At 39.8% G+C, this 19,295-nt stretch overlaps 1 protein-coding gene across 1 annotated transcript in view; it reads left to right on the forward strand.

The window, feature by feature from the left end:
- LOC150101202 (E3 ubiquitin-protein ligase LNX-like) overlaps positions 1–19,295 on the forward strand; it is an 82,218-nt gene that overhangs the window by 17,252 nt on the left and 45,671 nt on the right. Inside the window, exon 2 of the mRNA XM_090401733.1 lies at positions 15,593–15,803. Coding sequence (XP_090257859.1) covers positions 15,671–15,803 — 133 coding nt within the window. The 5' untranslated portion in view covers positions 15,593–15,670. The remainder of the gene's footprint in view (positions 1–15,592; positions 15,804–19,295) is intronic.

Raw genomic sequence — 19,295 nt, forward strand, 5'->3', positions numbered from 1 at the left:
GACACTACGAGAAAACGAAGTCTTCGCGGCTGCTAGCAGAACAAGAAATTTCTAACAAGATGTGACGCGCGATGACGTCATTTCCGTCGTTAAGTGCCAACCATGAAAGTACCTAAACATGCAAGAACAGCTGAAAAAAATTTTTAATATCGGAACACCTCTCAGATTGAATCGCAAGAAAACAGTTAGCAAAGCAGCGCCACCTGCCGACTATGAGCATGGCTTATTGTTAAACGTGTTGGGAAGAGTTTGGTAGGTTCGAGAATATTTTTGGGAATTGGGCTGGTTTGCGAGTACAGAGGAGCTGTGTTTAGTTTCCATGAGGGGAACAGTAAGTAGGGTCTTCTCGTGCTTATGGCGGACTGTCGGCTCTTGCTGCTGATGATTCAGAACAGCGTAATTTGGATTCAGTTTTCTTGGAAATCGATAATGGTGACCTTTTCGATTTGAGGGGTGTGTCGAGACTGTTTTACATGCAAGAATATTTCACTAGCGGATAATTGTTCTCTGGAAACTGGACGGTCTGTTTTGGGAACGCCAATTTCCTGGTGGAAAACTCCCACTTCCGTATGAAGTCAGTTAACCGATCCTCAATTGTGAATGCGACTCGAGTCCTAAACGAATTCAGACCTGCGGCGGTTCTTTTGACTGTGATTTAGTTTTTAGTTGTCTTTGAGGGAAGGGGGGGATGGTCTTCTTAGCCAGCTAGTAGAGAACGTTGCCAAATTCATTTGCATATCTTTAGCAAATTTGGAAATCTGAAGATCAAAAACTGTCCAACTGAATCCATCGCTAGAACGGCCTTGCTCGTTTTGTTTGTGTCGCTTTCAGTTCGCCGAGTAACAAGATCGCACTGCTCGGTGTTTTCTTTGCCAGTTAGCGGCGCACTTGGTGTCGGCGTGTATTACTCGCGTGTCACAAGTTTTCGTGACAGGAGGAGGCCAACGCAATGGATGCGCTTTTGTATTTCTTGTAGCGTTATCTGAGGGGAAAGTTCGGGGTGGGAGTTTTGCGATGCAGGCAGTGCCGGATTTACGTATAAGCTAAAAAAGCTACAGCTTAGGGCCTCAAATAAAAAAACAAAAAGACCAGCTGATGTAATTTAACTGATTAGTAGGGGGCCTCTGGGTTTTGTATACCCTAGGGCCTCAGCAAGTCTAAATCCGGCCCTGGATGCAGGAAACGTTTTTCAACTCGTTTGGCAAAAATATAAAGAATGTATTCCCAAAATCCAATCAGCGGATAGCTCTGAACTATGTGGCGAGTTCGCAAGCATTTTAATGTCCACTGACGGAGTAGGCATTTCACGAAAATCCCAAAACGCAGAAGACTTGCTTTCGCCACCAAACAGCACGATCTTCGAATTTCTTTGGCGCTGGTGAATCATGGAATGTCGCTTGCTTTCAAGACCAGATTTCAGGCTCAAAAACTCAATCGCTACACCCACTTTCATCCCTACTGACGTCATCTTCTCCCCCCTAATTCCACTTTCGCTGGTACGTCAACCGATAGAACGGAAAATTCATTAAAAAAAAAAAAAAGAATAAGTGAGAATATTTTAATTTGGATTATTTCCTTAAAAAAAGAATAATTGGTAGCACTGCTGTCCTCAAGGCTTCTTTCTTCAACAACAAATATCGCTAGATAATTTAATAATTTCATTCCCCACACAGATTCCTTTATTCCTATATAAAAGAAATTATTTTCTTAAATTTCGTAGGTCCTTTATCTTGCATATAACAAGAAACAACTTCTCCAACAGGGTGCTGACACGCATTTCTTTTTTGCAGCTCAATAATGCAATCAACTTAACGCGACGAGAAACACGAAAGTGGCTGTCGCTATGGTTCGTAGCAGAAGAAAACAAAAATGACAGAAAAGTACATGCGCTGACGTCACTAACGCTACTAAGTGCTCAAACAAAAACAATGAAAGAAAGAAAAGTAATTCGAGTGTAGTAATAAAGAAACTGCAAGAGAAAATTAGCTCCTGTTTTTTTTTTGTTTTTATTATTATTTGTTTTGTTTAACTACCGAATTGCAACGCCACCTATTCTCGAAATTACAATGAAATAACATTAGCAGTTCATTCACTTAATAAAAAGGCATAAAATTGTTGTAAATAAGCAGTGTCGCTTGCTACGTGCAGCAGGAAATATTCTCGATTTATGAGGTAGAAATAATTATGACCGCTAGAAAAGAAAAGTGCAAACAGCAGATTGGACCGGCAAGGCGTAATTTGGGAATGATCATATAAAAGCGAGAAAAAAGAAGTATTTGTTACATTCTACACGAAGCGCTTCTATAAGAGAGAAACTCGTAACTTATTCAGTTTATAAAATTACATGTAATTTAGAAGAAAAAAAGTGTTTCGTATATCTGTGGCCTTTTGAAAATGTAATAAATATCAAATACTACTTTCAATAATTAATATTTTTGATTTTAATAACAAATTAATGTTCATTTTCTCTTTCATCGTGTATAAAAAGCTTAAACTGAGGAGCCCAACCCCCGTAGTTTTGGTAAGTTAAAGCTCTGTTGCTAATGCAATGAAAAACAACTTGCGAGGATTAACGTCTGCGAGAAAGAGGTGACGTCACCAAACCTTCCAAACGACAAATACATAAAATAAAATTAAATGTAGCAGATTGCATGTGACATCGGAAAAACGAGTAAATGAATAAATGCTAGGAAAGAAACCAGTAAGGTTCAGAGAGAGAGAGAGAGAGGGAAGTTGTTAGCCTGTTCACTGTCTTTAAAGGTCATGGTTAGTTCATATAGAACCGCAGGCTAGAGGAATGTGATTATTTTCTTACGGCCGCACCGGTTCCGAAATCATGTATGACTGCCTCATTTTCTCATAATTCGGTCACTTCCACTTACATTGCAGCAAGCAAACTTCATTCTTCTCGAGCGCCCCCTTGTGTGTGTGTTTTATTTTAACCTTTATCACCTCGTTAGTTGCACTGCTTTTTTTTTTTTTTTTTTTTTTTAATGCCAGTATACCAAGCTTGTCTATTGTCAACTTCCTTAAATTTATTTAAAATACAAGAGATACTAAGGTGTATTTAGAACACCCTAGGAACCTTCGACAATAAATTTACCACGTTTACCGTCTTGTCAAATTGGTGGATTTGCTGAGAAATCTGTTAAGTGATTCAACTACTTTAAAATGGGTTGAATTAGATATGAAAATTGTATAAGAATTCCACACAGAAACACTTCAACATTATTACTTTCTTACTACGGTCGTAGAAGAAAGAGAACCGAAGCGTAAAATACTTGAATTGAAACCAATCACAATCTCCAAATCAGAATCGCTGACTTTCTGATCCACCGCGTTCATTCGTCCCAAGTATTCAGGGGGTTTAACCCTAAAGTCTCTTACAACAACAACAACACACTAAACATGGCATGAAACTGTAGTGTAAACTCGGCACTTATAATGCCTCAACGGCTTCACTGGCTACACAACACGAGGTTGCTAATCCATCGAAAGGGCACGTGCTGTATTTACCTAACTCGATTCGCTATCTAAAATGCGATCACAAACAAATTACCGTAATATTCTTTTAAACGCTTTATCTCGCACCCTGCTAATTTCATAATGTTTGTATTTGTGACAGCAGCTGCAAAATGATATTTGAATGCAATTAGCAGCGCTACGGCACAGAATTACTCGATAAAGCATAGCGAGTCCGGTATTAGCTGCCCCACTTACAAGATCTAAACTTCCCTGTTTAGCATCCGTGGAGGTGAGTGAACAACATTAACAAGTCCCCTATTAGTCCCATTACAGCAGTTAATTGAACATTAATGAAACTCGAGATCCAATATGTGTGTTCGCTTGTATGGAAAGACGCGCGTCAGGCTTAATACGGCTGTCATTTCGGCTTCATTGATTATGACAGCAGCGGAACTGCTGCAGACGAGCTCATTATCTGAGCCGGTGTCTGACAAGCTTCACAGTTTAGCAGATCGCGTTTTTATTGCTTTTCTGCAGGCAGAAGATAAAGCGAAATGGCGTCTAAGACAACAGCAAATGATCGCGCTTAAAAAATATGGAACATTCTGGAAGCAGTGTTAAAAAAAAAAAAAATTTTTTTTTGTTAAAAGGCAGCGCTGGTGTAATGCTATACAGTTGCCTTCACAACATCGCACACGTCTGCCCGCCTAAAGAAATCCACAGGGTATAAAACTACTGTCTTTCTTGCTTGCAATCGCCACTTGACATCAACACACACAAGTAATAATCAGCGTCTGTCTCAACCCATTCTGCTTGCTTTTTAAGAGTATCCTGAACACGAGAATACACTTAAATCAGCAGTCAATCATCTCATAGTTGAAAGAACTGCCGACACAAACTGTGTCGCTGGATTTAATAATTCAAATGATCAACAACGAAAAAGAAATTTCCATTAAAATAAACGGGGATTTCCACGTGCATATTTATCCATATATTATGAAGCGCACACACCGAGAAGCATTTTCACCCCCAAAGCTCTCTGGGATAGCAATTTCTCTTTTGAAGATGAAAGACTGAAATTATCGATTAAAAATTAAACTTCACGGGAAAAATATCCCACGAAACTCTTCAGTGCATTTAAGTTGCTACTGTTGGTTAGAAGATGCGAGTTGAAATCCCATCTGCGTGAAGAACTTTCATAAACTTACTAAAGGCAAGGTGATCGGCCTTGGATGGAGGTGGAACGCTGTCCCCTTTACGAAATTCAAGTTTTTATGAATTATATTAATGCAGTTCGAGATCTTAAATGGTGTTGGGTTGGGATGTTACTTTTTAACATTTTATTGGCGATGATGTATTTTTCACATATCGGAAACTAGCGCTTTATAAAAACCGCCGCAATGGGCTGACAAGCATCAAAAATGTCGACTTTGCACTTCGGTCACAGGATCACGTAATAGACACAAATGATCAATTAAAACAGAGCGCTGTCTCCGAAAAAAAAAAAAAAAATGCACCGTCTTTTCTCCATGTTGACCCGCGCCACGCATGCGTAATGTCCTTTAACGCCTAAGTTCGCTTTCAGAGAAAGAAAAGGAAAGATCGAAATCGAGTTACCTCAGCCACGCTCGAAGAAAAAGCATCCCCACCAGGGACTGAACTGGACGGTGTTGTCGAGATGTAATCCAATACGGAACACTTTCCGAGAGATGAAGAAGTAGACTTCCCGAAGAGCATTCAGCCAAAAACGGCTTTCATTTAGCACTGTCAAGTAGAGGTGTTTACTCGTTGCAAATAAACCATCTTTACAAGAAAAGTGGGTTCGGTCTCATAAATTTCTTTTGTAACTTTCATATAGAAACGTAACATAACTCAACAGAATGTTCTCGAACTTTGCGATGTCGTGACTCGCAAAAAGTAAATTTTCTCTTTCAAGTGGCTCGCGAACTCCAAGGATGGAAACGATGGGGAGCGACTAAAAGAAAATGAATCGGCAATCTGCATTGAACTGCTTTCTGCAGCACGAAAGTCTTCTTCAACTCTTTCAACTTATGTACTGGCGCGCGAGCTGCTCTCACCAACGTTTCTTCCATAGAGGATTAAACACCTTTCGTAGCCTGTCTGTTATGTTTAGCTAATACGGTCTGCATTTCGATACCGTCTGCAAAATGACATTCCTTCTTTCGTATTATATGAATTTACTGCAATTTTACTTCCGATGAGAAAAAAACTGGTCTCATTTAGCACTAAAATCGTACCAAGTGGTGAGATGACCACTCTGTTTATTTTCTATTCGTTCCTTTAGGCGGCTGGATTACTGTTCTCATTCTTTTGATTCAAAATAATGAATTGATTCGGAAAATATAATTACTGCCATAAAACTATTAAAGCGATACGAAATCCTCATGTTAGTCAACAACGCTAAGATGATAAAAATACAACGAAATAAACATACAGGCCTGTCTCGTGGGATCACATGACAGAGGGAAGCAGACGCAATGTTATCGTGGTTGGAAATAAAGTAATTTATGATAAGCGTAGAATTAGGCAATGCACGAGGAACGTTAGCTGGAGCTTAAACTCGAGCTCTGCTGGAAATGGTGAAAGAAGATTGTAAAGGTCACATGGGGGATGTAGAGTCAGACATTTCTAGAACAGTCTCCAAAAATAGCAATCCGAGTTATTGGATGCTACCGAGACAGATGATAGAAACACTCGCTGATACGCGAGTTTCGGAGGTAGAAACGCGGAGGATCAAGCAGGCAGACGAAACAGAAATCGATGTGCGGGGCCATACTAGAGCACCATGAAAAGATGCCTTCTTTGCTAACTCTGATCTCTCCCGGTGTTAAATTGCGAGCGTTTTTAGAGGAATGATATTTAATTCTTATTCCTTCCACCTTTACGATTCGATCATCAACCAGTCAAGTGAAGGAATTAATACGCTCGGCTTTAAAAGCTAACGCGAGCAACTTCACGTGCGAATTTTTCCATTCCATGTTTCTCTTCCGATTCCATTTTTATTCTGATAAGTCGAATGAACGTCGAATAATTTATGCCATTTAGTTCCCCTCCAACTCCATCAGTGGAGAGAAATCGCCCTTCAAACTCATACACCGATAGAATCCCGAGATGAATGGAAATCACAAAAAAAGAAAAAAAATAGGTCATCAGAATCTGTGGAAACCCAAACGCTATTTGAAGGGGCTGATGGGGTGGACATTTCGTGCTCGACATCGAATAGTTTGCGGACTGATGCTCTCCTTTTACATCTCGTCCGGACTCCATTACGTTTTAATGCTGCCACCTGTTAAAAGAAGTTCTTTCACTGCCTTCCTCACGTGTTTTTTTTTTTTTTTGCTCGATATTGAGACCACTGAAAAGATTTCGATTTCTACTTCTTCCTCGGCTGCATACGGCACTGCGAAAGTAATTCCTGCAAAGAACCCACATTGAATACGTTGGTTACCCTTTTCTGTTTTCAGAGTTCGCACACTTCTATTGATGCACGAATGGGAAATGTTCCCGGGGAAATTCCCATTTCCCGGGGAACAATTGTCCTCGCCCTGACGCTGCTAAAATGTCCTTCGAAGAACGCTTTCCCTCCAGCGAAGTTGAAAGGCAAAAAAAAAAAAAAAAAAAAAAGAGATCCGTTGGGACCGGTGAAAGGTTATTTTAAAGAGATGAGTGGTTTTGGATATGAAGATTGCGGCTTACGAGATCTTAGAACAGTGTCACCAGAGGAACGAACGGAATCCACCTCCGACACTTCAAATGATTATATCGTATGGATTCGTATTTACACTTGGCCCATCTGAACTTGTTTCGTTCAATTACGGATAGGACTGACGGGTTTCAAGGATAAATTACTTAAAATTTATCTAAAGCTGTAGTTTGACAGATATCCCTGTCGTTGTCTAAAAGGTCGGATAATTATACGAAATATATTGGATATTCTCTGCATTTAATGTCTTTTTCCAATTTTAATTAAATGAAGACAGTTTTTCACGAGCTTCGAATATCAGTCGAAGTTACATTATCAGATCGTCCAAAAATTTTGCTTTTATAAGGCTTCCAATTGCCGCATTCTTTAACAGAATGCGAATTCCGTTTCGTACCAGAACTAAGTCTTCGCCCAAACAGCCATTTGAAATCTCCCTCATTACTACGGCGAGGTCCTGTCTTTAATCATATTTTTTCTATCTTTTCCCTCCTCGTTTGTTTTCAGGGTGTTCAAAACTTGTGCCTGCCAAGTGATATCCTTTCTTTCCTAAGCTTTGTTTAGTAGGTGATATCCTTATGCACATTGGAATATTTTGTCCGTAAATTACGTTCGTACATCTGGCGGTTTTGTTATTCGCAAAGATTTAAAAAAAAAAAAAAAAAAAAAGCCAAAAAACCCCTGCCGACTCCAGCTGAAACTGGCTAATTCATCTTTCGTCGAAAGCCCTTAAAGGTTATCCGCATTCTAGATGCGATTCGAACCCAGGACTTTCAACCGAAAAACATCGTCGCTATCAAGTGCGCTACAGCGGCTCTATTCCTTCGTTTTCAACTATTCTTCGACAGATTTAAATATTCTTGTTCTGGGAAGAGGAGGAAATACAATCTTTGAGAAATTAGCTGCTGTTTCCCCAAAAGAGAAGTTTGGGATCATCACAATAATTGAACAACGGTGTTCTTCATATCCCCCCCCCCCACCTCCAATGAATGAAAGTTAAAAATGCGCGTAGAGCAGGAGGAGATGTGCATTTGCGCGCTGAGATAACGGTATTGTGAGACATAACACATCGAAGAGGTGCGATCTTCATTGCCGTTAGAGAAGTGTGCGAAACTTTTGTCTGCTTAGATAAAGAAGAAAAGGAATGGACATTATTCGATTTTTTTGCAGGCTCCGCGCCCACGAATCTTTGGAGTGTTCAGAAAACAGCAGGCAGAACGAAACCATTAGCACTTTGTGTGGAAGAGCGTGTTGTGTACGTCGAGTGCGTGCTGTTTTCGGAGTGCTCCGTTAGTTGCTGTGGGCAATGGGCGAAATCAGAGAATTTTTTTCTCTCTCTTTTCCCCCTCCTCTTTAGGAGGAGCCAGTCGCTGCACACGATTTGGCAGACCACTACGAGCCATCCGTGTGATAGGAATGAAGCGAATGACTTAAGATTTAATCTGGATTAATTCTTCAGAGACGAAGATCCCTCGAAGAACCTCGAGCTGTTTCCTCTTAAAATGCTTCGGTACAAACATCAATTAGCGTGATTACCTAGAAAAACTAAATTTTTATCGTTTTCATTAATTAGCTCTACGGCCGCAGGTTGAACTTTTACGGATCACGATGCAAATGTAATCAGTCGTGTTAAACAAAGTAGAATAATGCGCTGCTTTTTAAATTTCATTCCAACGTGCTGTAGTCGTGGCCAACTCGTGGACGGCATTCTTTTATTCAGTCGGCTGAGCGAAAGAAAAACTAAGGAAGCAGGTTTTAGTTTTAGCTTTGACGTGATTGGTTTGACACGAAACAAGTTGCTTCGATTAGCCAAACCAGCAGAGGATAAGCTGACAGAGTGAAAGGCGTCTCGCCGGTTTGCATGATGATGAAATTCGAGTGTCCGGGAAAGAGTGCCACCACGTGAGAACAAGCAACAACCCATTCTACGGATCCCAGAAGGAATTCGAAGTGCGGTCTTTCCATCAAAAAGGCTTTAACTGGGCGATGCAGGATGATGGAGCGAAGAAAAGCGTCTAAAAGATAATTAATCGTTTAAAACATAATTTTACACCCAAATAGCAAAAGAACGTTCGTGTTTGAATTTTACGTTTCGAAAGTGACGGCGAACTTACAAGAACAGAACCTTTTGGAATGCGAGTTGCCTTGGTATTTAAAAGACGATGAGCACCAACGATTCAAAAACGGTTTTCAAAAAAGATTCAAAAAAGAGTAATAAAAGATGAATATACGAGTTCCTGACAGCCTAAGCACTGCAATACTATGTAAGTCGCACTACCATCGCAACTTGCGACAGTGGTCGCAATGTCAAGTTCCAAAAGGTGTGCTCTTTGGCTACAAAGTTCTGTTAATAAGCTAAAAACTGTTAGCTAAGACAGTATTAATAGAAACATTATAATGCAATGTCCTAACAATGGGGTTAGCAAACTTCTTTAATCTTTCCCTCAAAAAACACTCCCCCCCCCCCCAACGCCTCCTAAAACTTTACATCTATTACCGCACTGTGCCTAGCAGTAGGAAATTTCCCGGAGTCGCAGTTAATAATTAGTTTTTTTTTCATTATTTTTATAATTTTATGCGTGATGGCAGAAAATACTGAAACTAATTCTTAATTAAATTAACACGTTCAAAAGGAATGGGTCTTGCTTCTTACATATCTTAGTCACACTTATTTGCTCAATGACGGTGCAGGATCTTTCTATAACTCTGTTTTCCATCCTCTTATTTCGGTCCTTGAGAAGTTTTTTTGTGTCCTCGATGATTCATTGAATTCAAAAAACGAACTTTGGGAAATCCCTCACTGTGGGACGCCATTAAATTATACGCTTGTTTTAATCCTTTATCCAAGAGCGATCACACAAAGCGCGTGCGAACTTTTGTTTGTTTACCCTCCGGTAAAAGCTTAAAATAAGAATTAATTTCTTTTCAAGAAGATCTTTCTGAGCGAGCGAAGAACTCGACTGCGCATTTCCACATCAAAAGCGACTTCACTCCTCATTCGCTAAGAATACCGCAGACACGGAAGATTTTGTCGTTAAGATAAATCTTTGCAAAGCGACGTTTAAGAAATTTCGAGGGAGTTTTAAACGCATTTTTCTTCTTTCTTTAAAGAATTTAATTCAAAACGCGTTGATTTTCCACATCCTGCTGGAGAGAAGACTGCACAGGAAATAATTCGGCCTCGGGTCGGAAAATTGGCTACCTTGACAGAGAGGATCAAGAGACGATGCGCGAGCAGTGACACGGAGCACGAGCTACGATTGAGATGACACGAAGCACAGTGACGAACGCAGAGGGAGTTTTCTTCCTCATCCGCAGGTTAAGAAATGTATTATATTTTCATGAGTTTCCTCTCCAAATATTCTTCAGTTTCAATAGTTCCCCCCCCCTTTTTTTTTTCTTATCTGATTTTTCGGGGCTAATCTTCTTGAATGGCAGGCAGTCTCTACTTGAGACTGCCTGCCATTCGGGCAAATATCAGAATGGGGGAACTGGACAATGAGACTTATTTGTGCCTATGGTCCCACAGAAGGTTCTACTAACAAGTGGAGGAATTTCTTGATGCTGTAGAAAAAGCAACTGACACAATGAAAAAGGAAAAACTGGTCCTTGTTGCGGATCTAAATAGCAGAGTAGGAAATGATTGCGAGACATACCAAACTATTTTGGAGAAAAGAGCAAAGCTAATAATAATAGCAATACATGTTGGATTTCTGCTCAGGACATGGACTGGTTATTACTAACACCATGTTCCAACATAAAAATGTGCACAAATTCACATGGAGAGAAGAGGCTAGGAATAAGAAAAATCTCATTGACTACGTTATTGTTGATAGTGATGCTTTCTCCCTGATGCAGAAGTATACTGATCACCATTTAGTCTTGAGCAGGATAAAATTGAATTTCATATCGAAAAGAAGAACATGTAAGAAAGTTTTAAAGCGAATAAAAGTTGAGCAGCTCTCAGATGTGAACTGTAGACTAAAATACACAAACATTATTCAAGAAAAAATGAGCGTTTGAGAACAGCAACCAAACCTTGGAGGTTCAGTGGCAACCCCTGAAGAAAACATTGATTAAGCCAGAGAGGCATGTGTTGAGGTTGTGTGCAAGGATAAAAAAAATCAGAACTCCCTGGTGGACACAGGAAGTTAAAGAGGCAGTGAAGGAAAATAAGAAAGCATATCAAAAGTTCCTGGCAAATAAGTCAGCTTGTGCTCTTAGAGAATACAGAGACAAATATAAGAAAGCTAAACACTGTGTAAAGCTGGCTAAACAAAAGTCATGGGAGGACTTTGACAAGAACACAGAAAATAAATATCAAGAAGGTGGCAAAATATTATGGAGGTTGTTGAAGAAGCTTAAGAATGGAGGAAAGAGTGCTGTAAAAGGAATTAGAGATAATAAAGGTGACATGAAAACGGGAGAAAAAGATATTCTTGAAGTATGGAGTAATTACTTTGAAAAACTGCTAAATGAAACAAGCAGTGATGACAGCACAGTGGTAAAAAACACTGACTAGGCATAGTCAGGAATACATATCCATACTTGAAGTACAAAAAGCCATCAAAATTCTGAAGTGTGGAAATGTAGCTGGAGTAGATGATATTCGACCAGAAATGCTGAAGTATGGTGGTATAAAAGTCTTACAGTGGCTGCACTGCATAGTTCAGAAAGCCTGGACAGAGGGACGAATTCCCGATGGTGGGAGTAGAGCTCTCATAGTACCCATATATAAAAAGGGAAATAAAACTGAATGTGAGAAATACAGAGGTATTTCCCTACTGAGAGTTCCTGATGAGAGTATACGTTAAAAAGTTAAGAAAGATTGCAGAAGGAAAGGTTGGTGAAGAACAAGCTGGATTCAGGCCAAATTGAGGCTGTCAGGATCATATTTTCACTTTACAACAAAATGTTCAGAAATCATGGGAATATAACAAAGATTTGTATTTATGTTTTGTAGATCTTCAAAAGGCATATAAGAAGATGCCAAGTGTAACCTCCAAGGTTTTGAATAGCTTTTCACCCTACAGTAGTGTGGTGTCAAGGGAGCATTATATCAAGCAATACTTACCCTTTATTTGAGTTGTAAGTCAGCAGTGAGAATTGAAGGAAGTAGAGGAAGATGGTTTAATATTAATTCTGGTGTGAGACAAGGATGTACATTATTCTGCTATTCATTATCTATATGGATCACATTATGAAGGAATGTGGTATTAAACATGATATCAAAATTGGAGATGTTAATGTCAGCTCTGCTTTATGCAGATGATGTTATACTTCTAAATAAATCCGCTACAAGATTCCCTGACTAAATTTAATAACTGTTGTGATAGATATGGCATAAAGGTCAGCAATAACAAGACAAAAGAAAATGAAAATAAGCAGAAGCATTGAAAATATCAATGCATCGTGAATGGAGAACCCGTAGAACAAATAAAACATTTCAGCTACTTAGGCACAATTTTTAGTGAAGATGGTAAATTAAATATGGAAATAGACAACAGAACCAACAAATCTGGTATGGTGAGATGTCAACTGAATAAATTTATACGAAATAAGAGAGAAATTGGTCGGAACACTAAATTAGCTGTATACAAGACAGTGTTCAAACCAGTTTTAACTTATGGATCTGAGAGCTGGGTCAGAAGTAAAACACTTGACCAAAGACTAGAGACCGCAGATATGAGAGTCCTGAGAAAGATTAGAGGCGTGAACAGATGGCATCAATGGCAATATCATATTAAAAATGAGGATATTAGGAAAGAACTTGACATTGTTAGCATCCAGGAATGCTTCAGCAGAGCTAATCTCAGGTGGTATGGTCACTTAAACAGAATGAGCGAGGAAAGATTAGCAAAACAAGTGTTCTCTGCCAAGTTGACAGGAAAACCCAGAGGAAGAGACCAAGATATAGGTGGATTGATACGGTACAAAGTGCCTTAGACGATAGAAATATAAGATCTGATAATGTTGGAGTCTTGACAGGTAACGGACTGATTTGGAGGAAAATTGTAGATAGGAAGTTAGTAATGATGTAAATTTTTCATGTAGTACTATCATATCCTGTACACTCCTTGAGGGTACATGGTAGGAATTTGATGATTTTTCGGTAATTTTTCTGCGCTCATTCAGATGCAGCGGTGGGCCACCAAAATCTTTCACCAGATTCGGAATGGTCTGCCAGAGAAACGAGTGAAATAATTGAAAATGATTGTCTTACTTTTGACGACTGCGTGGAATGACTATCTCTGGTTCAGCCACATGAAGAAATCCTAACATGACAGATACGGTCGGTATCGAACCGCCATCAGCTGTCGGTGTGCACGTCAATACGTCATTATCTCATCATTAAAAAAAGAACGACTAACTTCTTGCAGTTCCACGAATTCCAAATTCAATTTTAGTTATGGACTTGCCATTGTAATGCGAAAATTTCCTCATTAAATTGATCGCACGTGCCATTGTTTTTTTCCCCTTCCTCCTCAAAACACTCCGAAGTCCAGATTTCTTTTATTCATACGAGTGCTCGCAATTGTAACAACCCCTCTAGTTTACTGCACATTTCGCTCAATTAGCATGCATAAGAAATATGAATTCTGTATAATACATTGAAGATTATTTCGATTTGGGATCTTTCAGTCGAAGAAAGGAATACACAGTATCTGGTACCGGACTTGATCAAGTTGAAAACGTTAAATTTTTAATGTACAAAATTTTAAATGTCAGCAGCATATTTGGTCTTCCTTCTCCACATTTTCCCCAATTTTCAACTCGGTCAAGTGAGGCTCTAAAAATATGTCGCTCCTTCCTTCAAAAAATACATTTTTAATACTCTTAATACATCCAAATTAATTGGTTTTATTTTAATTTTATCCTTAGATGAACAGAGGGGCGGCTTCCTTACGATGAAAGCTTTTAATTGTTTGTCCATTCTCTAAAATAAGGGCGACATAAAAAAAATGTAAAATAAATCCGAGGCATTTTGGATATTTTAGCATTTTAAACAAATTTAGGGTAACATTCTTCTAAATGTATTCATTGCAGTACGCTACACTTTTAGCAGAGGAAAAAAAATTCAGATAACCGCAAATATTTCAATATTTCACGCGCCCAGTTATTGTTCATAAAAATGACAGTCATCTCTCGAGAGGGGGGAGAGAAAAAAATATATTTATTTTACGGAAGTATCTGTGCGATAGCAACGCATTTCTGTGAAGAAGAAGAGTCACGAAATGTGGGAAAGGCGTTCAAAGAAGCCTCTTCGCCGAAAAGAAGTAAACTGCAGATCTCTCAGGTGGAAAAATGAGCCTTTCCCATCCATCCAGTCACACTACTTGGAATGTAAAGTCGTTCATAAGACCAGAGAATTTCTTTTCTGTTGTTGAAAACGGTTCATTTCCTTCTGGCAGTATATAAAAAATACGTCGATTACAGTGATATTGAATGAAAGAGAAAAACGTGGGAATTTCGGCCGCGTGTTGTACATCAGATATTCCCCCTCATAAAACGGACACTTTCAATACTCTCGGGTTGCGTTTTATCAAAGCAAAATACCGACCATCAACAAGTGCGTTGTCTTAATGGCGTGTGTTCTTATGGTTGGTTTTTCCGGGATGAAACCCCTCCACCACCGTATGAGACTAGTTAACTCAACCTTCACATGAAACGTCCTTATATAATAAAGGTTCTTCGCTTCGGACAGGATTCGAACCCAGGTATTTGCAACCGAATGGCATTGGGAATGACGAATAAACAGGATATAAACAGGTCTTACGAGCACCGACTTAAACCAGCATTCGCAGTCGAAATGTCCCTCGCATTCTAACAGCATTTTCAACCAATTCACTCCGCCAAAAATATTGCGCTCTTTATGCGTTTCCTCTTCTTTCTTGCGCGATAGCGTCCTATTTCGTGTTATTACGGCAGTAATAATTGAGACCCTCTCCGAACGTGGTGTATCCGTAAATGCTAAGCTGCACTAAAACAGCGCTTCCCTTTAGTACAACAACGTTCGTATAGGAGGCACTCGAGCATTTCGCTGTATTACAAGTCATCGTTTCTGTTGGGGAAAGGAACTCGCGATTGATCGAATGCACGCGGGTTCACTCTAATCAAGAGAGGATTTACGGGACTCTGCAAGCAATGAATTGGAGATTGTAGAGAGTCAGAGAGCTAATATTGTCCTCCCTCTTCTTAACTGTTCTCTTCCTTCGTGTACAATTCTGCATAACAGAACAGCACGTGGCGACCGTGCAAATTTGCATAACCGACAACGGGCTACGAAGGGAATCGTGAAAATAATTGACGATTTTTTAAAAAAATATTTGTCTGATGAAATTATTTCATAAATCTAATGAAAGTTTTTTTTATAAAAAGGTGAAAAACTTTGGTGTTTTTCGGCAGGTCAACAGCACCAATATCCAGACCTGATGGAGACGACCTCGCAGGTACGAACCATGGAGGCGTGTTGAGATCGCCGTCATGGATCTTGAAGATCTACATTATGCTGACGACAGTGATGACACCTATGAAATTGTTCTCTTGAATGACAGCAGTATCCCCCCAGAAAATCGTCTCTCCCCTTGTCACGCCATACATCTTCCCCCAGCTAAAGGTAAGCTTGGTTTAATTACTTCCGGTCATCTTTTAATACGTATACACGAACAACTTCCACTAAGAGTATTTAAATGCTATGTGAGGCTTCAGTTAAATTGTGACAGGATCAGGACTGTGCTGCATGCGACTTAATAGGCACGTATTAATGCAGAGAGAGAGAGAGAGAGAAAGAGTGGATACAAGTTGCAACAGTGTGATTGACTTCTAGACTAGAATAGAGTTTAAGTTCACTATTCATATCATGGTAGCTGTGAACGTTTCTTCGTTCAGAGCTGCTGTAATGTATCAAGTATAAGTTGGCATACGGAGAACTCTGATAAATCGGGTAAAGTTCATTTCAATCTACCAATCATTGAAATGAACGTTTAAATGAAGAGAAACGACTGTTTCTCTTGTAACAGAGTTCATTTCGAAAGTCATGCCCCCCCCCCACACACACACACGCGTGTGTCAGTGTGGGAAGATGTACTTTCCCCACCACATAATCTGGACATGAGCCCTAGATTTCGATCTACTTCCTAAGTTGAAAGAACGCTGCACGGGAAAGGCTTCGCTACCATTGAAGGTTTCTTTGAAGCGACCCAACTCATCAAACGCAATAATAACTGAAGTTTGCTGACAAAAATGAACTTAACCAAACGCCAATTAGCAGCGATGATAAGCAGAATTGCGACCGCATTAAAAAGGTTCGCAAATGCAATTAAATATAAATGGATTAAAAGCCTGTAATTTTTAAATATTCGGTTTAATAACAGAAGTGCTGCGTGCAGAACTTCTGAAATGATTCCATGGGCAAGGTGAATAAACACAAGCCTTCTTTTGGGGGGACATAAACACTTTCCTTCGCAAGGGAAAACAATAATTCACTGAGCACGGACAAGCCGACAGCAAATCTAACAACAACAAGCCGAGTGACAAACTGATATTAATCGGAGATGAGACTGGCTGATAAGAGAAGCTGAAGATAACTTGAGCAAAGAAGACAAGAAGGACATGTTTACCAAGAGTAGGGATTAAGGATGTGATGGACAGATTGGATTCCTTACGAGATACAAAAGGGCACTCGCTATTTCATATCGGCACAAATGACATCGCCAGCAAAGAATCCAAGATTAATCAAACGGACAGTTAGGATAATCTCATTGAGGACATTACACAGCTTGGTTTGCACAGTACACACACAGTCGAGACGTATTATATATATACGTAAATTAATGTCTAAGAACAGCAAATCAATTTCCTTGAGATATCTATTGGGGATTATGATGTTCGGCTCATAACCACCTTTTTTCTTCGGTCTATTCCATGCTTCAACATCCCACACAACGAAGGCACTCTATTGGACCTGGGAATCAACCAAGGGATTTTCTGATACGATCATCCTTCAGATTGGGTACGGACTTTCGACTAATTAGTATAATTATCAATAAACGGTTTAATTTGGTCGTAAATACAAAGATAATGAATTTTTCGCCACTAATACTTGTGGCTTCTTGTAGGTTAAAAATAGAGAAACAAATGCAATAAAGGCAAACGTGAACTTCTATTACTAAGAAATAAAATCACGTGGGAACGGTTAGCTATAGTTCAGCCGTTGTGCAGACAGGCCAGACATCGAGAAGGTTTGAAATAAGACAAAGAACACATCGGAGGCAACTCTGTTTTCATTTATCCTACACGCACTTTATTGAGCGGAGAAAGCCCTCCGCGCTTTTTCACAGAAGACAACCTCCCAACATAAAAGAATCTACTACGGTAATCCTGGGCGATATCTGGAAATCGCTTATCAGATCTTTCCGTACATCGGCGAGAAAGGGTTAGAGATCGAGAACGTCAATGAAAACACACGCACTGTTTTTATTTTCAGAGGAGTTTAGTGATTCTCCCGATTGCACTGGCTTTTTTTTTTTTTTTTGCCTCCATAGCGCAATTGGAAGAACGACGGTACGTTGCGCCCTTCAATTGGAAAAGGCCTAAGTTCGATTATCTTCATGACAGGAGGAATTTTTATATGAACTTTTTCAACCTAAGGTGAGTTAGCCGATCTAATACGGAGGCAGCAGGGTTTTTTCTCCCAGAAACTCGAGTTTCATCCGCATGCAGACAAACAGGCCCTTCAGAATACACGCAATTTACAGACAAAAAAAATACTAGCTGTGATGGTGGTAGTGGCCGGTAGATGGCGCTGATGTCGTGTACTGCATTTTATAATGTTGTAAGCATTGCTATTATTTATAAACACAAACAAAATTTAATTTTAATTTTTTTCCTTGGGGTTGCTGCAGTGTCGCAGTGCTTATGTACGAGCCGCCACTGATTGGTAGTAGAGGTTCTGTGTAGCAGTGGAGACGGAGAGTTGTACAGTTGGTGTCCTCCAGCGATGAGTCTTCGGACTCCTTGGAGATGTCACGAATAATAATCAAACTCCAACTTTTCAGTCGGCTATTTGCACACATCGCTAAATGAGCACTAACTCGTGCAACCTCACTTCCAACGTGGTTTTTCGGTCAGGTTATAAACAGTTCCCACACACACACACGCACTGCCACTGAATTAGAAACCTTCATGCAGATGTACGTAAACGTCGCTTACACAGCTTATATGAAAAATGCTTAATCTCTTGTGTCACTCTGGCCAACTATTTAAGAGTGCTGCTGGTCAGTAATCGTCAATAGTGTTGGTCACAGTGAGAAAAGCAAAAGATCTTTTGGAGTTCGATCAAGTGCTTGTTGTGAGTACCCGTCTGGCTGGAGCCACGATTTTGAAAACAACAGAGCTGACCGGTTTCTCAAAAGCGAGACATCCCGAGTGTTTACTCAGTGGTAAAATAACCCACATTGCTTCTCTAAGAGGCATAACTATGGTCTTAAGACGGCCTGTCAGGAAAAGAGACGGCCGTCTTCTGAGAAGGCTTGTACGACAAACAGAACTTCGTGTGTGTGTGTGTGTGTGTGTGTGTGTGTGTGTGTAGCAGTTGGCGGAAGCATTTGATGAAGTCTGTTCTCGACCTATATCTCGCCAAACTCTGGGCACGAAGAGGATCAGTCGCAAGCCTAGACGTAAAATGAAAGTTCCTAATTCGATGACCGGTGTGTGCAGTGTAAGTAATGCTGTCGTTTATGTTTGCTTTTATTGCATTTACTTTTATGTAAAACTAGTGGGTTTTGTTATCTTTGTGTTTACGACCAAATAAAACCCAGTTTGTTTATAATTAACCTTCGTGGTGCCGAACCGAGCCACTCACAAGTAGGAAAAGTTATTTTGTGGAGTCCGTGGTACGAGGATACAACAGTGAATGGAAGTTAACGGTAAGGATTTTTTTTTTTTGTCTTACATTACAAGGTTATGAGGCAACACTTAAGATATTGCGTGGACAAAAGAAAATGCGTGTTTCCAACAGTCGGACCTTTTCAGACTCGCGGGGCACATTCAACTTTTATTTTTAATAATCAGGCCGCAAGCGTTTAATTAAGCGAAACTAGTAAGTGAA

The sequence above is a fragment of the Typopeltis vanoorti genome, chromosome 12, assembly GCF_054136105.1.
Source record: "Typopeltis vanoorti isolate ZY-2024b chromosome 12, IOZ_Tvanoo_1.0, whole genome shotgun sequence".
Classification (NCBI taxonomy): Eukaryota; Metazoa; Arthropoda; class Arachnida; order Uropygi; family Thelyphonidae; genus Typopeltis; species Typopeltis vanoorti.